At 43.4% G+C, this 20174-nt stretch overlaps 1 protein-coding gene and 1 long non-coding RNA gene across 3 annotated transcripts in view; one reads left to right on the top strand and one right to left on the bottom strand.

The window, feature by feature from the left end:
- The window catches only part of LOC105067298 (guanine nucleotide-binding protein G(q) subunit alpha), a 261951-nt gene extending 245795 nt beyond the window's left edge, over positions 1-16156 (top strand). For both annotated transcript variants that reach the window (XM_074361734.1, XM_045515156.2), the window contains exons 6-7: positions 5590-5743; positions 10844-16156. In XM_074361734.1, the coding sequence (XP_074217835.1) occupies positions 5590-5743; positions 10844-11034 (345 nt within the window). In that variant the 3' untranslated portion in view covers positions 11035-16156. The remainder of the gene's footprint in view (positions 1-5589; positions 5744-10843) is intronic.
- LOC123616256 (uncharacterized) overlaps positions 1-20174 on the bottom strand; it is a 41902-nt gene that overhangs the window by 5860 nt on the left and 15868 nt on the right. The window contains exon 2 of the long non-coding RNA XR_006724186.2: positions 6871-6970. This is a non-coding gene — a long non-coding RNA (uncharacterized LOC123616256). The remainder of the gene's footprint in view (positions 1-6870; positions 6971-20174) is intronic.

Here is a 20174-nt window from a genome sequence, read left to right as displayed (position 1 = left end):
GAACTTCTAAGATCTACTCTCTTGGCAACTTTTAAATACACAATACAGTTTTGTTAACTGTAGTCACCGTGCTGAACATTATATTACATCCCCAGGACTTATTTATTTTATAACTAAGAGTTTATACCTTTTAACCACCTTCCACCCCCTCATCTGTGCTTTGTATCTGTATGTTGGGCTGTTTGTTTGTTTGTTTGAACGATTCCACATGTAAGTGAGATCATATGTTTGTCTTTCTCTGTCTGATTTGCTTCACTTAGCATAATGCCTTCAAGGTTCATCCAAGTTGTCACAAATGGCAAGGCTTTCTATTTTATTGCTGAATAATATTCCATTCCATAAAGAAACTATATATATCAGTTTTCTTTATCCATTCATCCATTGATGGACATTTAGGTTCCTTCCATGTCTTGTCTAGTGTAAATAATGCTGCAGGAGTGTGTAGATATCTTTTTAAGTTAGTGTTTTTATTTCCTTCAAATAAATACCCAGAAGTGGGATTGCTGGATCATACAGTAGTTCTATTTTTAATTTTTTGAGGACCCTCCACACTGGTTTCCACAGTGGCTGCACCAATTTACATTCCCACCAGCTGTCTACAGGGGTTCCCATTTCTCCACATCCTCACCAACACGTTATTTGTTGGCTTATTATAATAGCTATTGTAACAAGTATGAAGTGATAACCTCATCACGATTTTGATTTTGTTTCCCTGATGATTAGTGATGTTGAGCATCTTTTCCTGTAGTTCCTGTTGGCCGTCTCTATGTCTTCTTCAGGGAAATGTCTGTTCAGATCCTCTGCCCATTTTTTAATCAGACTATGTGTTTGCTGTTGAGCTGTATGAGATTAGAGATCTTGAGAATCAATTTGAGATGTTAAGGATTGGAGGTGTTAAGACCCTTAAGGTTTGAACGGGGCCTTTTCTGGTGCTCGTGGGAGGGAGGACGCCCACCATTTGGCTCACAAAGTGGGAAACAGGGAGCCTCCCCTTCTCCCGGGGTCAGGGTTCAGGGTGGCTGCTTCCCAGTTGAGGCTCCACCTTTTCCCTGGTTCCAGCCCATGTGAGGAGTTACTCACCTAATCAGTGTTGTCTCAGTCTGTCCAGGCTGCCATAACAAAACACCATAGCTTGGGTGGCTGATAAACAGCAGACATTTATTGCTCACAGTTCCTGAGGCTGGGAAGTCCAAGATCAAGTCTTAGGCAGCCTCGGGGTCTGGTGAGCACCTGCTTCCTGGTTCTTAGGTGGCCGACTTCGCGCCATGTCCTCATGTGGCGGAAGCGTTGAGGGAGCTCCTTTATGTCTCTTTTATGACGGCACCCATCCCAGTCACCTCCTGACGGCCCTACCTTTTAAAACTATCACACCTGGGGTGAGGATTTCAACATAAGTGTTTCAGGGGGGCGCAGACATTCAGTCCATTGCGAGTGTGGTCTGGGCAAGACGAATATTTCCGTGACCACGTTTACTTGAGGCAGGGTGACCGCATGGAGACCATCCCAGCCCTGGTGCTCGCTGCTCCCTCACTGGTAGCCCGTCCTCAGGCTCTGTAGCCCTTTGTTCTTCCCATTTCTCGGGGGACTGGAGCCCAGGCAGGCCCTGCTTCTCCTGGGCCTGTCCCGTCTCTGCTCCCTCACCTGCATTGTGCCTTCCTTGGGAGAGGACACTTGCTTCCATCCAGGAGAAGCGGCAGGTGGGAGGTGACAAGAAGTCCCTCCTGGGGCCTCGGGCGTAAGCCGGCCCACTTGGTTACCAAGGAGCCCTGTATTTAGGAGAGGAAGACCTTGACAAATGTCCTTTCAAAGTCAGCTAGTTTTCCCTCAAGAGGAGGAGCGTGAGATTAGCACCGACCCCCAGACTACCTTTAAACCTGTCTTCAGAGGTGAGCAAACAAGCCCTCAGCGTTTTTATTAGTCATACGCATGTCGCATACATTGCCGTTTTGTTTTCTTACTTGCAACTCCAGGCCCTAGAGAATTACTAAAGAGCAATTGCCACCGAGTCCCTGGGGACCTGCTGTTCCCCCATAGATCCCAGCGTTTGCTGAGCAGAGTGCGTCATATGCCAACCGCCCTGTGCCGCCTGCCACCTTGAGGCATCGTGAAAATCTCATTTAGTCCATTTAGGATTCAGTCCGGGGGCTCTGATAGGGAGCATATCGGTTTGTAAATATTCCCCCATGGGGGTGAAAAAAGGCATTAGGAATTCTCAGTGTCGAGTGAAAAACTTCTATGGCATCAAGTAAGAATCCTGTCTTAATGGGGAAAAACAAAAAGCATGAAGCTGGCCTGGGGTTAGATTTCATCACACAACTCAGGCACTCAGCTGGATGCGTGACTGGCGCTTCCCATCACGAAAATGGGATGGATCGTCACTTTTCGAATTGTCATCCCTGGTTAGCAAGCTTTCTGCATCTTCCTGGGCCAAGTGTGCACTGTGAGTCCGCAGCCGCAGCCTCACCTGGGAGCCGGTGAGAAGGGCGGGCTCCTGGGCCCCATCCTAAGCTGAGTCTGAATCTTCGCCCACAGGTGATTCAGAGCACACGTGAATTTGGAGAAGCCCACCCCAGCACAGTGCTTTGCAAAGTGAAGCCCGCATCAGAAGGCCCTGGAGGGCTTGCTAAAATGCAAATTCCTGGGCTCAGGCTCTAAGACGGAGTTCGGCGGACCTAGCAGAAGGCTGGGGACGCTGACGCTGCAGGCCAGCTGCCCACTTCGTTGCTCTTGAGCTTTCCCCTGGAGGAACAGCTCGGGCCCAGGCCACACCGCACATGGCAGCTGGGGACCCAGCCTCGAGCAGCCGGCAACTGCAGACACGGGCAGAGAGTCAGCGGGACCAGGCCAGTCAGCGGGCCTGCCTCCACAGTGACCCCAAGTGCAGCAGCACTGGGCACAGAGGGACAGCCACCTTCACAAGGCATCTCTAGTCCCCAGGCTGGGCTCGGTCCACCCTCCTGGCTGTGGTCCTAGAGGCTGCACGAGGGCCTTTCCTTGGAGAACCCCATCTGGAGCTTGGGGGCTCCTGACATGACTTGAAACTTCCTCAGGCACCTCCTTTTGCATTAATTCAAAAGTCAGGACCACTTTCCCTTTTCCTGTCTCCACCCAGGGTCTAGCCACTTACCCTGGAAGGACTCCAACCAGAAAAGGCCTAACTGGGGAGGCCCTTGGGAGCCCATCCTGCTCCTCCTGGGGAATGCTGATTTCAGCGGTCAGCCTTTCTAACGGAGACTCCCTGGTTGAGGCCAAGGTGGCTGAAGACCACAGTGTGACTTTCTAGAATTTCTCTAGCTGTAAGAAAATAATGTTGACTCTCCCATCAGGGATTTCACTATCTAATTAAACTTCTTTCAATCCTTTAATTCTTTCAGTTCTTCTTAGGGCCTTTGCCTTTCTTCTGTCCTAAAATTTTCAACCTATAAAATCTCAGGCCATGAGACGTCATTTCTCAGTGAATATTGTTTCCAGACTTAAAAATTTTACCACTGATGATAACCAGTAAAAGACACGTAGATAGTAAAAATAGTATAAAGACTGTGTGGTCATTTCTGTAAAAGAGACGTGTATGTGGTGAAGTCAGTGCTGTCCCTTGAGCCATGAAGTAACCTTTCGCTCCATCAGTCCCACATTTCTTGGGTATTTAATTATCTGAGCAGCGGTAGGCACAAAGTGTGAAGGTCAAAGACATTGGTGATGGGCGGCTTTACCTGATTCGGCAAAGATCTCCTTTTGAAAAGCCAGCCTTCTTAACTTGATGTGAATTGACACACTTGAGAGAAGAGAGCAAGACATATTCAGGACCTAGAAAATTGTGCTCGGTGAGCTCTGCTACCTGGAGGCTTCCTGGAACAGCAGTCACAGGGAGACAAAGGGGAGCGCGCTTAGCCTTGGTAGTGCTGTGCCATGAAACCTGGGGCATTCTGCGTCAGGAAGGCAGGATCTGAGCAGAACATGTTAACAGCTTGAACCCCTAGGCTTCATGCTTATCCTTCAAACCTCATTCATTCAGTTCCTTTCAGACATGTGGCAGTGGGTGGATCCAAGTCTATCGGTCAGAAGTATTTTGCATATAGTAAGAACCAGAAAAACAGTTCAAACTAGCTTTAAAAACTAAAGGGTACTTAATTGGTTGATGTTACCAAAAAATCCAGAGGCAAAACCAAGCTCAGGTTTTGTGACCTAGGAGTTAAAACCCAGTAAGGAGGACCTGGCTTATTTTTCTCTGTTTCGGGATGGTTGCTAGAAATTTCTGAGGCTACACGATTCCTATTCCACATTCTTTGTGAAAGCGGGGTTCTCTGTTCCACAGCTCCCGGCAGAAATCCTGGGGTTAATTGGACCTGTTGAGCTGCTTGGCTACACAGATGCCTGTATGCCAGGGAAGGGGTATTCTGAGTGACAGGGGCCTGGATTCGAAGTCCAGCCCTGAATCAGCCCAGGTGCCAGGAGACTAGGATGCTCTGACTTAAGCCACTGAGCCACCTGTTAGCAGTGGAGATGGGCTCAATCCCAGGCAGGCTTTTCCATTGCCTGAGACTTGGTCATAACTAAGAACTAAGTCGGGGGTCAGAAAGTGCATGTTTGTCCAGGAAGAAGTGTGCCCCTGCACCAGGGAGAGGAGGATTCTCCAAATCCACTGCCTTTGTCTGTGACCCAAGAATGGGGGTGATTTAGAAGCGAGTGTGTCTGTAGGCAGACAAGCTGGTGAAGAGACTAGGTCTAAGCTAGGAGGTGGTCTAGCTTTGGGCTGGTGACTGCGTTCTTTTTAAGAGGAGATACTTGAGTCAGGAGTAACTGATTAGTATCTTCATTTGTAAGAGCAGGCTGACTAATTCCTTGAGAATCCATTGAGGTTTTCTGTTACCAAAGCTGGCTTGATAGACAGCTTTAGGTGAGAACACTTTCTTACAAATGCTGAGGGTGGTGAGAAATACTACATTTGTATCTCCAGGTAATTACCATGTCTATGGCCACAATTCTGTAGGAGAATTACAGTGAAACCTAGGGAGCAAGTGTGTTCTGATAAGTAGGAAATGTGTGAATCAAAAATATATTTCCATGTGTTTTCTTATCAGGGGATACATATTTATATAGTAAGTAGTAATCATTCTAAAAATATAGATGCACTTTGGGCAATGAATTAAGTAACTTTGTTTTGATTGTTATGAAACAGCCAATGATGAAGCCCCAAGTACACACAGCTTAGGAAATGCAAGATGAAGCCTGGTACTTAGTTCTTAATTCAGATCTGAAGACTTTGACCATGAATGAGTGATTTTTGGCGGACACTGACAGTGTGCCAGATACAACAGGGTTCTCTAGGCTTTGCTTATTCTCTTTCAACGTTGAGTTATTTCAGTGAATATTACTATTATTCTCTTCTACTTGTCAACCTGAGAGTTGGCCTAATTTAAAGGGCCGTGGAGGCTTTTGCATGTAAATCCTGATAAAAGCTGCTACCGCCCAGCCCAAGGCCACAAAAACTAAATGCAGACCAAAGAGGGGTTGGATGTACAAAACAAACAGTTCACAGACTGAGTAATCGTGTAATTCATGCCTCAATTTTCTGGTGTTTTTTTTTTCCAGAACCGAATGGAGGAAAGCAAAGCACTCTTTAGAACAATTATCACGTATCCCTGGTTCCAGAACTCCTCGGTTATTCTGTTCTTAAACAAGAAAGATCTTCTAGAGGAGAAAATTATGTATTCCCACCTCGTTGACTACTTCCCAGAGTATGATGGTAAGTGAGCCCTCCTCCACCGGCCAGTAGCTGGGGACACATCCTTCCCCCGCGACCAGGGCCAGAGCAGCCGCCTTGCTGCGCACGGCCGCTGCCTGCGCCCTCAGAAGCCCACGTGTTGTGATGGGTGGAGTACGATCTGAAATGTTTCATTCCCTAAAATACTGAGAGTTAAATGTATTTCAAAACAGAGTTTTCTTTTGCTGTATCAGAGGAGGGAGCAGTCCCATAGTTTTGACTAACTGAGTATCAACCATTCTAGTTCCTTCTTTCTTTCCCTTTCATTTGGTAACAGTCTGTCTGTCTCTGTCTCTCTCTGGAGGGAGAGCAGAATTGTGTGGTCAGGAGCCCACAGTATGAAGTCGATCTACGCAGATTCAAATCCCAGTTCTGATATTTCCTGCTTGTAGAACCATGATCAAGTCACTTAATTTCTGTAGACTTTAGGACCAAACTTACGTTTTGCTGACTGTAATGGCTAACACGTGTGACATTTTAGCGTGGTGCCTAACGCCTAGTGAATGTTCGAGAAATATTTACATTGGGGGGTGCTTCACGGCCCAGTGAAGTCTCGTCACCCTTCAGGGTGGCACCCATCCTTTAAGCTCTCTCTGAAGCACTTAGAACCTATAGCACCCACTTCGGCTCTCACCTGGCTTTGCATCATTTTCTTCCTTTTTATAAACAAATCTCGCCTCCTCGGCTAGATGCAAATCCTGAACCACTGGACATGACACCAAACACCTTCTGAGAAATACTTGACACATTGGCAACCACCACCTGCTGCTCTAAAACGGTGAACGAGTCACAGTCACTGCCCTGTAAGAACTGAGGTGCCGGATACACACACCTCTCCGGCACATACTTGAGTCTAGATTAGGAGTGGCAAGCCTGCTGCCTCTTTATAAATAAAGTTTTATTGAAACAGCCACACACCCACTCCTTTATATACTGTCCAGCTACTTCTGTGCTGCAGCCGCAGAACTGAGTAGTCGTGGCAGAGATCACAAAGCCTAAAATATTTCCTCCGGTCCTTAACAGGGAAAGTTTGCCAAACCCAGATCTAGATGACGAGTAGGGCAGAGGACAGGCTTTGAATGTCACCAAGTTCCCGCTCTGCCACTTACCAGCAGTGGTGCCCTGGACAGGTTTATTCAGCCACCCGGTTTCTTCCCAAGCAAAGCAGAATTGAGTGGAATCCCGTGTGTCAGTCTCTCAGCAGAGGACCTGGCACAGAGAAGAGCACAAACCCAAAAGCCCCGATTACGGAGGTGTAGTGACAAGAGAACAGACTCTTTTTAAAAATTATATTATTGACATATGCTGTCTGGCATGGATGTCAGCTCAGCAGTGTTTCTGTATTTCTGAAAGCTCCCTCCGAAAGGTAATTACTTCAAAACTAATGTTCAGTTTGGGTTCATCGCTTCCGAAGATACAGACCCATCAAGGATGGAGTTGTGCTCATCTTTCCAGTCCCGCGTGCGTTGGGTTCAATGCAGGCTCTCGGGAGGGAAACGTTCCACGTTCCCTTCTGGGTACATACAGGATTCTGAAGGTTGCTGATGTTGTCAAGTATCAGAGATGGTCCTGTGTTGGTTGGCAGTGTGTCCCCATCCTCTGTCCAAGCACGTTTTCCTTTGTGCTTTGCACTTCCTTCCAAAACAAACCCTTGCCCACGGGACAACAGGACAGAGGCAGCACAGCCCGCCCCGCAGAGCAGCCCCACCGAGGCCCGAGGTGCTGACGCAGCGCACACAGCTCAGCCACCAGGGCTGGCTTTGCTGCAGTAAAGACTTTTTTCTGCGATGAGTATTGGGAGTACTGTTTTTCTCTCTGTGCAGCATTTTCCTCATCTCTTTACCTATTTCCTTTGTCCAGTAATTTCCCCAGATACCCCACGACAGGAGCATTTTCCTTCCAACATGTGGCACTGCGAACGTCTGTAAGCGTGGAGATGTTTTTTACCGTCAGTCTCACACTGCAGTACACGTAAGGCACACGGGCAAGTTGGCCATGGGGAAAGGAAAAAAGACCCTGATTGTTATTCATAAAGCAAACACAGCTGTCATTTCTGGAGACTTCAAGCCCTTGTAAGATGAGCTAAGACTGAAAAAATTCTAGGCCCACTCTGCAGTCATGTTTTTATAATAAACATGTTTATAATATTATAAATTTCACACTTCCACGTTTCTGCACTTACAAGGTCTTTATCGTAATGAATGCCATTTCTGTATTTCTCTTCAGGAAGGAAAATTACCATTTCCACATGGACTTGAATTGCAGAATTGTTCACAGAGACTTATGGAATCCTGTTCCTGCCATGAGGGCTATAATGATTTCTTTGTAGTTTATGTTTATTCAAGTAACATAATTCATGCTTAAAAATGTAACAGACTCTGAGGGCTCTTCGGGGAACTTAAGTCTTGTTCTGATACAGTTTACAGTAAAAAGAGAGAGAAAATGTAGACCTCTCTTTCTCAAAAAGGTTAAGTACAAAATCAAATGGAATTTCACTCACAGGCCAGAAACAGCGCATTCTTCTATGAAATAAGAGACTTTACCAGTTCTAACAATCTTATCAGTCTTGGTTTCAAATATTTTTTTATTACTGCTATGGAATTAGTAAGTTAGCAATAGTACATTCAATAAGCTAGGATATTAAATAATTATATATGTTACATATTTGTAATTATTAGCACTTTTTTTTTCACTAGGGTGTCAGCCTTATTAGTCACTGACAAAAATTTCAGTTCTGGGCTCTTAAGTCAAAAAATTCATACATTCTTTTGTAAACTGTACAAATGAGAATGATCTGTTTTCGTGGCTCTTTGCTCCCCACTCCTGGCAATGTTGGATATGCGCTTTTTTGCAATAAGGTCAGTTTGAAAAGTTTTCAAGCTGGCCATCTGAAACTCGCCTGCATTTTGTTAGAATTTGTAGGCCCTCCGTAGAGTTTTCAAAAATTTCCTTATCGCAAACTAGATAACAATATTGATAGAAAAAAATCTGAACCATGGATCCCGAGGGTCTCCTGAGAGAGGAGAAGGTGGAGGTTACAGCACGTGACCTCCTTTGGTATAGAACTAACGGGAAAAAATGGGAAAAAATGGGAGACATGCAGACGTATACCACCACCAAGATGGACACAAGAAAGGTGCTCAGTCCTCGACAGGTTGTGGTGTTTTCATGTTGCTTTTAATTTACAACCCAAAGTTTTAAATTAATACATTGATCAGGATCTATTAAGTTTTTAAAACAGCTCTGTTGAGATGTAATTCACATACCATATATAATTCACCCATTTAAAGCAGAGTTCAATGCCTTTTGGTATATTACGTTAATTTTTTTAAACTGTGGTAAAATACGTTACATAAAATTTGCCATTTTAACCACCTTTAAACATGCACCTCAGTGACATTAGTTACATTCATATACTGTGCAGCCATCGCTGTTCCTAACACTTTATCACCCCAAATTCTGTGACCATTAAGTAACAGCTCCCTAGTTCCCCCTCCTCCGAGCCCCTGGTAACCACTAATCTACTTTCTGTCTCTATGAATGTGCCTATTCTAGGTACTTCATAGAGGCCGAATCAGACAATATTGGTTGTTTTGTGTCTGGCTTCTTTGAATTGATAGATGCCACATATGTATGAACCTTGAAAACATCCTATCAGAACTTCATTTTCACCGCTGAATAGTATTCCCTTGTATGTATATACTACCTTTTGTTTATCCATTCCTCTGTTGATGGATCCTTATGTTGTTTACACCTTTTTTTTTTTTTTGGCTGTTGCAAATAATGTAGCAGTGAAAATTCGTGTACAAGTATCGGTTGGAGTCTCCACTTTGAATTCTTTTGGGTGTGTACTTAGGAATAGAATTGCTGGCTCCTATGTAATTCTGTGTTTAGCTTTGAGGTACCGCTAAATTGTTTCCCACTTTACATTCCCACAACAAATGTACAAGAGTTCAGATTTCTCCACATCCTTGCTAACACTTGTTATTCTCCACTTTTTTGATTATAACCATTTTAGTAGATGTGAAATGGTATCTTATTGTGACTTTGATTTGTATTTCCTAATGATTAGTGATGTTGAGCATCTTTTCATGTACTTACTAGCCATTTGTGTATCTTCTTTGGAGAAATGTCTGTTCAAGTCCTTTGCCCATCTTCTAATCAGGTTGTCTGTCTGTCTGTTGTTGAGTTGCAGGAGTTCTCTGTATAGTCTGGACATCTACCCCGATCAGCTATGTGATTTGTAGATATTTTCTCCCATTCTGTAGGTTGTCTTTTTACCTTCTTGATAATATCCTTTGGTGTACAGAAGTACTTCATCAAAATTAAGTCCAGTTGATCTGACTTTTCTTTTGTTGCCTGTGATTTTGGTGTCATCACTAAGAATCTGTTGCAAAATTATTAATATATCTTGATCAATATATCACAATCCTTTTTTAAAACATCTAGGCCAGCCCTTGGCCCAGAAGAGAGCCTGGATAAATGCAAGAAAATGTAAAGCAACTTTTTAAATCATCACACATAATGAATTGAATACCACATAAATGTGCTGTGCTCAGAAGCACCAGAAGTGAGGCTGCAGAGGACAGCTGTAGACAGACCCGACCTTAAGGAGCAGGCATTCTATTCCGAGAGAGATTTCAGTTTGGAGAACGTAAAATGATTTATAACGGAGTAGGGGCAGCCGGGGTCGGGGGTCAGATTGACAAGAGGGCCTGGGGCAGTTATATCTGTGTGCCCGATCACTAGGCTGCCGAAACCAGCAGAGTTAACTCAGTCCAACCGAAGTAAGCTAATCACACCCCTGCTGAAGACCCTACAGTGGCTCCTGTCACCTGAAGGATCAGAGCTAAACTTAGCCTGGTCTTCAGGCTGTCTGCCCATTTTCACCTCATCACGTTTTGTGGCTGGCTGGGCAGGTACAGTGACGAGGACGAGCAGTTACACACGGTGGTGTGGGGGGGTGATGACCACGGGCCCAGTCTGCAGTGCGGAGGGCCTCACGAGCACCCGTGAGCATCCAGTGAGCAGATGCATTAACAGATCAGCTGACAAGCGCCCCTCTCCTCCCTTGGCCAACAGGACCCCAGCGAGATGCCCAGGCAGCTCGAGAATTCATCCTGAAGATGTTCGTGGACCTGAACCCAGACAGTGACAAAATTATCTACTCCCACTTCACATGCGCCACAGACACCGAGAACATCCGCTTTGTCTTTGCCGCCGTCAAGGACACCATCCTCCAGTTGAACCTGAAGGAGTACAATCTGGTCTAATGGTGCCTCCTCGACTCCGCCCTTCCCTCCCCTGGTGGGCTGTTGAAGCTGTACAAGAGGGACTGTATTTCTGTGGGAAACAATTTGCATAATACTAATTTATTGCCGTCCTGGACTCTGTGTGAGCGTGTCCACAGAGTTTGTAGTAAATATTATGATTTTATTTAAACTATTCAGAGGAAAAACAGGATGCTGAAGTACAGTCCCAGCACATTTCCTCTCTCTCTTTTTTTTAGGCAAAATCTTGTGACTCAGTGTATTTTCACTTCTCAGTCATGCACTCACAAAGATAAGATTTCTCTCTCTCTCTCTCTCTCTTTCTTTTCTATTGAGCAAAAATGAAGCTGATTTTCCTTGTCCTAACCCATCCCTTCCTCCTGATTTTTCCCACATTACAATGGCCTTTATCCTAGTACCATTCTTGGTCAAGTTTTTCTCTTGAATGATACAGTCAGGTTAATGTTATTCAATTTAAGCCATCAACATCAGCTTAATTTAACAGTTTGTAGTTTCTGCTGAAGGATTCTAAGTATTAATACTATTGTTTTAAATGTATTGCTCTGGATACACATATAGAGGTTTTTTTTTTTAAATATATATAAATATTGTCTTGCCTCACTGTGGGCTGGGACGGTGGATACCCATCTAATGGTTGTGTCTTTTTTTTTTTCCTACCTTCAACCATAGCTTGGTTGCTCAGTGAACCATACAGAAGTCAGAGCATGGCAAGGACAGAGACACACAGAAGGAGTTCTTTCTTATCAAACGCCATGTGCCATTGTCCTCCATCCTTTCCTTGACTTTTTTCCCCTACCCTCTATTCTTCAAATCTCAGATGCCAAAAAATATATATATATATGCTAACAGACACTACATGACCCTAATGGCTGCTACCCAGAACCTTTTCATAGGTTGCTCTTAATTTTTTTCCCCCTCAGTTCAAATTTTTCCTCCTTTTTTTCCTTAGCATTTGGGCCACAATTTTATAATGACTTTCATTATGGGTATGTATCGCCAAAGCTGGCTTTTTGTTTTAACAAAAAAGAGAGAGAACGTAAAAGAGAAAAGCCAGTATCTTAAAATGTAAGAGAGTAAGACTGTGAAGCCTAACGTGTTTGACTGAGAGTGAACCCGAAACACCAACTGCCAAATAATTGGTCACTACACACTTGATTTTCATGGTCCATCGTCTTCTTTGCCCTTAAAATCACATTGTTTAGTGTCCACGGTCCATGTTGAGTGTCTAAACCGACAATAAGGGAAAGTCCCCTGTGTGATACACCCTGAAATCTGCTCTCTCACTTCATTTGAAGCCAGTTTCACTCTCTTTGTTTCTAAGGTCAAGTAGTCTGCCATGAACATTGGTTGCTGATATTACTCTGACACCTTTAATTGGCAGAATCTGAAGTTACTGCTAGTTTACCGTCTTTGGGATTGTCTTCAACTGATGACTGGCTGAGTTGAACTTAAGGAAGATTTGTGGACTGAAACTCAAAAGTAACCTCTGTGCTCTACAGAACATGTATTTATGTAACTGAACATAGAGGGAGAGAGACTGGAGTTCTGTATGTGCAATTTTTCAGTGAATGCAAAAAATAACAGCACATGTACTGACGAGCTTCTGTCAAGCAGCTGGAATTGAAATATGATTTAAGAAAGTCAATCAAGATTGTGTTAAACCTGCTGGGAAGTTAGAATTAGGCCATGATGCTGGTCTCATTTTAACTACAGTACTACTTGGCAGGAGTCTAAACTTCCATATAATCACTCTTTTGGAACAACAAAGGAGAGGGAGAAAATTAATGGCTTATCAGATGCGTACCAGACTTACTAAACAGTAATGGAATGTGCCCATTCTTTACTCTCCCAGCCTCAAACTACACAGGTTACTTTTTTTTTTTCTCCTTACTCAGAAAGCACCTGTAATTTAATTAAGAAACAGACTGCCTGTAGGTATAGTGCAATTATGAATGCTCTAATCATTGTACATACATCTCTCTCTCGATAGTGCAGCATCCACACTGGCTTGGTAATCGTTAATTTTTTGGCAGATTGAATGTGCTGTATTGATATGTATCTATGTAATTGTATTGTATGTCTTATAGCTAATTCACATTTTGAATAATGTTATTTTATTTACTTTTTTAAGAGAGGAGAATGTAAATTTGTCAGTTTATTTCTGACTAGGGATATTTTTTTTTTCCATTTAGAAAAAAAAAAACCTTACTATCGTACAGAGCGGTACTAGCATCGTGCTATATAAAATCATTTGCACATTCCTGAGTAGAGGTATACTGAAAATAAGACCCAAAGGTAATTTCATAGCAAAATACATAAAATCAGTTGGAGCTTTTATACAAACATGGAAACCAACTTTGTAGAACTTTTGCCATTTGACCTAGGATTGGAATATGAGCTTTTATACAATTCATATTCTTATTTGGCAAATGCACAGTTTAGTATTACCTCTCTGATGGCCTTTATTAGAAAGGCAGTTTTAGAAGCTATTGTGATCCATTAAGGAAATGTTTTAACAGCTAGAGACCACTGCTTGCCTGAAAGGGCAATCAAATTTGGTGCAGCAAAAAAAAAAAAAAAAAAAAAAAAAAAAAGAGAAAAAAAAAGGAAAAAGGAAAAAAAGGAAAAAAAAAAAAGGAAACAATGACATTCGAAGGCCTACAGTGTGTATAGAAAAAAAACCTCATCACAAGATCATAAGTGTTACAGTTTTAGGGAATCAAGATATTCTATTTAATAGAGCTATAGTAGATGTAGTCGATTAAACCTGATCTCAAAGCTCAAAGCAGCTGAGCAAAACAGGGAAAGATTGTTTTATGTCTTCATGAAATTGGGATGGAATTGCTATGCAGAACTGAGGTTTGTGGCTTCACTGTTCATCTTAGGGTGCATGACAAGATCCCTTCTCTTGAGAAAGGAAAAAATTGATCACCCTAGCTGCAGTGATGCAGAGAAACCGAATTGTATCCACACTAGTCAATCGAAGCTGAAGGATTTTCTTTTTTTGTTTCTTTGTTTGGGGTTTTATTGAAGGGGCGAGGGGCGGGAAGGGATTCTTTTCAGTTTTGTATAAAAACAAAGCTTACTCATGCTTTATATTATATCGTGATTGCAAGCTTTCTAAGCGCGCGCCGCTGGACTCCTCGTGACGCTCCAGAGAACGGAGGCCTGTGGCGAGTTTCATGGCGACTTGGGCACGTCTTATCAAAAACACACAACACAGAGACCTTCCTTCCGCTGACCAAGGCAAGCAGCCGTTTCATGACTCACTTAACACATTGCAGTGTACCGGTTTACAGATTTTTTTTCCCTTTTTGCGTGACATGGCAGTTCCAACCCACAGAGAAGCCCTTATTTGTAAATTGGAGGTTTGTACTATGCCTTACAGAGCTTAAATTCAGAAGTTTGTGCCTCATATCTGAAACAAAGGGAAATCACGCACCCATTCAGAGGTAAAGAAATCCCCCTCCAAGTGTTTGTTTCTTTTTAAGTATACATTTTCATATAAAGAGCTCTGCTGAATGTCATGAATAGACTGGGGGGAAATCTTCTAGGAACCTGCATATGTTGTTCACTAGGAGATGATATCTACAAAAGGTATTTGAAAAACACCAGAAACTTGTTTTGTTTTGTTTATTTGTAGAGTAACTCACGGGTCTAATATTTTAAAAAGGTAATTCAGCTAAAGGACAATTTACTTTTTGTACTTCAGACTATCTTGATTGTCAAGGTGTACGAACTGTAATCTTAAAATTTATACTGCCACATGATTGTAAATTTTAGTTGTCTTAAGTTAGGAATCGGTGAAAAGCTATTTATGCTGGATATGGGTCAAAAATGACTATTTGCAAAAAATATATAAAAATAATGGGAAGAAAGGGCTGCATAATGAGATACTGCAAGACTCAGATACTAGTTGGAAATAATCTTCAAATTACCGTTTCCCTTTGTTTTCAGTTTCTCAAAAAGGACGAATGAAATGAAATACAGCAGAATGTTAACCCATATGAAAATAAAGTGTACCCAACTATTGTAACGTATATTGCTGCTCTTCTTAAAATTAAATAAGGGTTTAAAACCACTTACTCGGTAATTGACAACATCTCAATTGACACAGATAAGGTGTGCTTGGTGTACAGATTTTCTTCCAAAGACCGACCTTTGGTTAGAAACACACACAAAAATTAAAACGAGTTAATATTGTATATTTATCTGTCTCCACATATTTCCATCATATGTAGTGTTAATAGATCTGTCCTGGTAACTGTCTTTGGGATTTCGTTTTGATTCCATCAAATTAGGATAAGAAATGGCTTAGTTGTATATGATTAGCTAGAGATTTTCGGAGCCAGACACCTGCTGTTCAGTAGATACTTAATACAAAGTCTCAACTTGTCATTTGTTTTTCTCACAGTGTAACAAATCATTTTCTGCTGTCTTCCCAACTACCAGTGCCCTTCAGTAACCCTCTTGGCTCTAGAATCATCTGTTCAAAGTATGCATACACATCTAGTACACAGTAGGTGCTCAAATATTAATTTCCTTCTTACCTCCCTTATCTATCGTGTATCCTCCATTTCCCCGTATGATTCCAACCCAATAGTAAATGACATTTACATGTTATGAAAATATCTATTGGGTACAATTGGATCTCACTTGGGTAAAGGAATTCTGACTTTCAGATAAGCTTTGGTAGATGGAAAACAACAGGGAGGAAGATATTCTTCAGTAGAATATTTTTAAGTTTAGAAAAGAAAGATGGAAAATTACTCTGTAACTTTGTTCAGGTTACTTTGACTGAAACACATGTGTTTGGTGGATTTCTTTTCCTCAAAGAATTCTCTAAATGCAACTTGCTGGATTCCTCACCTGTCATCATGTTGGAAACCCTTACTAGACCTATGTATTTAGGGAGTTTTGTCAGAAAACATTTTTAACTTGCAGTATTTAAAAGAATCATATTTACTGTTCTTAAAATGTCATTCAAATGCATGTATTGTCTATTGTTTGGGGATGGGAACTAGTTTTGCAAAAAAACACCTAATGTTGTATAATAATGCCCCAATGATCTTGCTGGTTAAAAATACAGTATTTTTGGCCATAAGTTTGTACTACAGTATTCTTCATTCTTGAGTTTTCCTTCTCTTGAAGTTGCCTAAGCCTCTCCCAGAGTATTTTTTTAGTATTATTATAAGGAGTATGGGCTAAGTCTGTCTTTCTTCAAAACGCTTTATACTGCATGTGCATTTCCCAAGGTAGACAGGTTCAGTAGTTTATAAACAAACCAAAAAAGAAAAAAAAATCATCTCCTTTCTGTATATAATCAGAAATTTCAGTCTTCTTTAGTGGATATATTCATATTGATAATATTTATCAAATTTGTCTTAAGAAAAAAAAACCTTGCCCTAATATAGGTTGCAAGCACCTGTAAAAACAGGTTTAAATAGCTGCTCAGTAAAGACTTCCAGGGAGCCACCCGTCCTCACCACCAGTGGACGCTTGGCTCGGAGCTTCCTGCCTCAGTGGTGGGAGTGAGCGGTCCACTCCCTGTGGGACAAAGGACCTGCTGTAGGTGTCCTTAACGTCTGTGACTTTTAGAAACACCCCTCGAAGACTTTGAGATCAGCTAAAAAGTAACTGTTCTTTTTCTAGCAAGTTTGCGAAGTTGGGGTAATGGAGACAAGTGTTTGCCCAGAAAACTGGGGCTTAGGTCGGAATTTGAAACCATCACAGAAGCAAGACCTGTTCCTGCCGCTTGGGATCAGGTCTTTCTAACTGGCAGCCCAGCCCTTGCTTATGGCATTGTGTCTTTCAGGATGCAGTTCTATCCATATACTTCAGAGAACGAAGTGTTATTTTTACTTACAAGCCTTTGGTGTAAGGCTTGCCTGCCCTTGCATGGTTTAGAGAACATTTCCAGCCGGTGGTGTCCCTTCTTCCTGGGTCTTGTGGCAAAGGGTAGAGTGTGCCTGGGCACTGTGACTTAGTCCAGGCTTGGAGTGATAAATCAGCACAGCCTCTGACTAGGGCTCGACCCCACCAGGACCTGTTCTTGGTCCATCTGCACCATCGTCTTAAAGACCCTTTGCCCACAGAAAAAATGGCAGGAACTTGCTGAACATTGTTTGAGCCAAATACTTAAACTTGGCCTTTCAACTCAGAGAGCAAGGCTGCCTAGCCAGACTTTTTTCTGTCCTATCCTTCTGAGCAGTGAGAGTAGTTGGTTTGAAAGCTGCCCTGCCTTGCTCTTTCTCTTCCGAGCCTCCTCCCATTTTTCGGATGTGAGAGCCAGAGGGCTGTCTCTTGAGAAACCAATTAAACCAGAGCAAAATGTGCAAGTGACATGACACCAAGAAACAACAGTGGTTCGTTTGATCACGTATACAGAGCAACGTCTGATGGTCAATTAGCCAGTGTCTTGTTTTTCTCTCTGTTACCTAATTTGGAGTCATTTCCATGTCCATCCGCTACTCCATATTTAAAGCTTTTACTGAAATTTCGATCAGGGTTGGAGAGTGGAAGGTGGTGATTGAGGATGGGTTTCTGTTTGGTTGGTTTCCTTTTGTTTTAAGTTGTCTATGCACTACCATTGCATCTTTGTTCCAGTGCCTTGGCTCCAACTATTTCCAGGTACTGATCTAGTATCTATCTTAAGGGAGCCTCCCAGGTCCCTGCACAACAAGGCCTTGGTTTTAAAATGTGGGCCTCTTTTAAATCTAAGATAGAGAATTCTGAAAAGATTTTTTTCTTTGAATTCTTAGGCCTTGACTTGAAATCTGACCTGTGTTGATTTCCTTTCTTCCTATTTTCTTCAAGAATGTAAAGGCCAGGATATTTTTCTGTCCCATAAGCCTGTGGGTAAAGTAAGGCAACTTACCCTCTTTAATCAAGAGGGTAATTAAACCAAACCATAGCAGCGAAGAACTGATGGTGGCAGTCCCTTGGTGTGGGCCTTCCACTGCCCTGCTCTGCAGCCTTGGAGGAGCTGCTCTGCAGCTTAGATGACTATGGGCCTGTTGCATTGAGGCAGACTGCACTAAGGACCCCTAGAACTTTCACTCGATTCCCAGGTTGTCCAGTATACTGGACTGTTGGATATTTTAAGCATCTTTAGAAATGAGAGTCCCAGGAAAAGACAGATTGGCAAATGAAGCCTGGCAAACCTTAGAAGTCTGCAAATGGGGGTTCCACACTGTGTTCCCAGCTACCAGGAAGCTTCCATAGCTGCTGACCAGACCGGATTTGTGTCTGCTCTGGGGTGCACCTCACCAAGGACACTATGCCTGTTAGGAATCCCACGCTGCCTGCAACATACCATCCAGTCAAAGGCACAGCTGAAGTGCAGGGCCCACATCAGGAGTCGCGGCAGCAGATTCCCAGGCTTGGCGCAGCATTAGCAAAAGGGGCCTGCTTTCTTTTCATGGAATATAGAAGGACCTACCCAGTGGTATCCTGGTAAATGGTTACTAGCTGGGGAGCGGTGCAGGACTGCAGGATGGATTTGTAGCATGCGCTGATTTCCACGCTGGAAATACTCCCACCATGCCCAGTTTTAAGCTACCAGTTTGTGAGGTCACAACTCAGAGCTGGAAAGAAATGCTAGTAACAGTGGGCTCTCGAGCTACTCCTGCAAGGGGGACACCCTCACTCCCTTGAGAAAAGGCCTGTCTGTAAACCTGGGAAGCAGCCAGCAGGGCAGCCCCACCTGGCTTACTGCACCCAGAGCTCATGTATTCCCTCCCCTGACCTGCAGTTAATTACCAAAGAGCACCCTATTCACCACAGGCTCAGAAGAAGAGGCAGTTTAGCCGGAAGCACTAAATATTTAAATTCCCAAAAGGGAATGGCAGGAATGGAGAGCCAGGAAGCTTGGGAGGAAGAACACAAAATCAATTTGGACATCAGATTCACCGAACGGGGTGTGTGTGTGTGTGTGTGTGTGTGTGGTGTGGTGTGTGTGTGTGTGTTACATATGTGGGTATACATGGAGAATCGAAAAATGGTTTGATCTTGAAGTTGGGTACACGTGCAAATACACGTGTTGTCACAGACTGGCTTATCCCTGGGTTCCTAGAAGCATTTTAACTCACAGAAAATAAGCCTTCATATTGACATGATCAAGACAGAAAAGATTATAAAATCCACAGCTACCATTTTCTTTTTAAAACAATTTTTCTCTTGCTGGTCTTTCCAGATGCCATCTTTAAAGAGCTCTGCCCTAATCTAGGAAAGAACACCTAATATGGAAAATTGAAAGAGATTTTTTTTTTTTAATGATGGAGCTATTATGGGGACTTCTATGTCTCTGAGCAATGAGGGCCTGTATTTAAGCAGAGACATGGAGGGTTTCAAGAAGGTTCAGAAGCTGGATGAAAGCTTATCTAAATTACTAGCACAAGGCTTGCACGTCTGAGTGCACAATCACCTTTGAATGTTATCATTTCCATTCCTGGGTTAGGTCATCTCTGTGCTGATTACTCACTTCCCATGAAGCAAGATGAATTCCCAGAAACCCAGGACCAGCCACACAGATGCAGGTACAGGGCTGCAGACTTGGCTGATGCACACAGTGTGGGGCTGTGCACTTGTGTCAATGTTCTCAGACCGCCTGAGGGTGGCCACCCTTCCACGTCCCCTGGTCCACATGGCGGGGCCCTGCAGAGGGTTCTCTTTTGGGTCAGGAGCTGCCTGCATCCTTCTAGCACTCTCTGGCCACAGACCAGAAACCACGAGGCAACGCCTCCAGAGTAATGCTCAACCAGTGAGGGACAGGCGTTGGTGGACACACTGCAGCTTGGGCCCTGGGTAGGCAAACCCAGGCTGGTCCTACGCCCTCCGTCAGAGGGTGCCCAGCGGGCCTGAGTCCCACTTAGGGTTGCAGGAACCCACTCACTCGTGCACAGTTGATCGGCTTTTCTCCTTCCCAGGCCTCACTTCTACACTTATGCTTTCTGGGGTCACCTCGCAAATAAATAGCTTGCACCACAATCCTTTACATGGGTCTGCTTTGGGGGAAATCTCCGTTACAGTAAGACCATCACAGGATGGCGCTCACATGTGGAGAGACACCCACAGGGACCTGTCAGGAACCGACCACAACCAGGCCAAGTGTTTCTAGCCTT

Source organism: Camelus bactrianus, chromosome 4 (assembly GCF_048773025.1).
Source record: "Camelus bactrianus isolate YW-2024 breed Bactrian camel chromosome 4, ASM4877302v1, whole genome shotgun sequence".
Classification (NCBI taxonomy): Eukaryota; Metazoa; Chordata; class Mammalia; order Artiodactyla; family Camelidae; genus Camelus; species Camelus bactrianus.
Note: the sequence above shows the minus strand (reverse complement) of the source record. Positions and strands in the feature narration are given on the sequence as shown.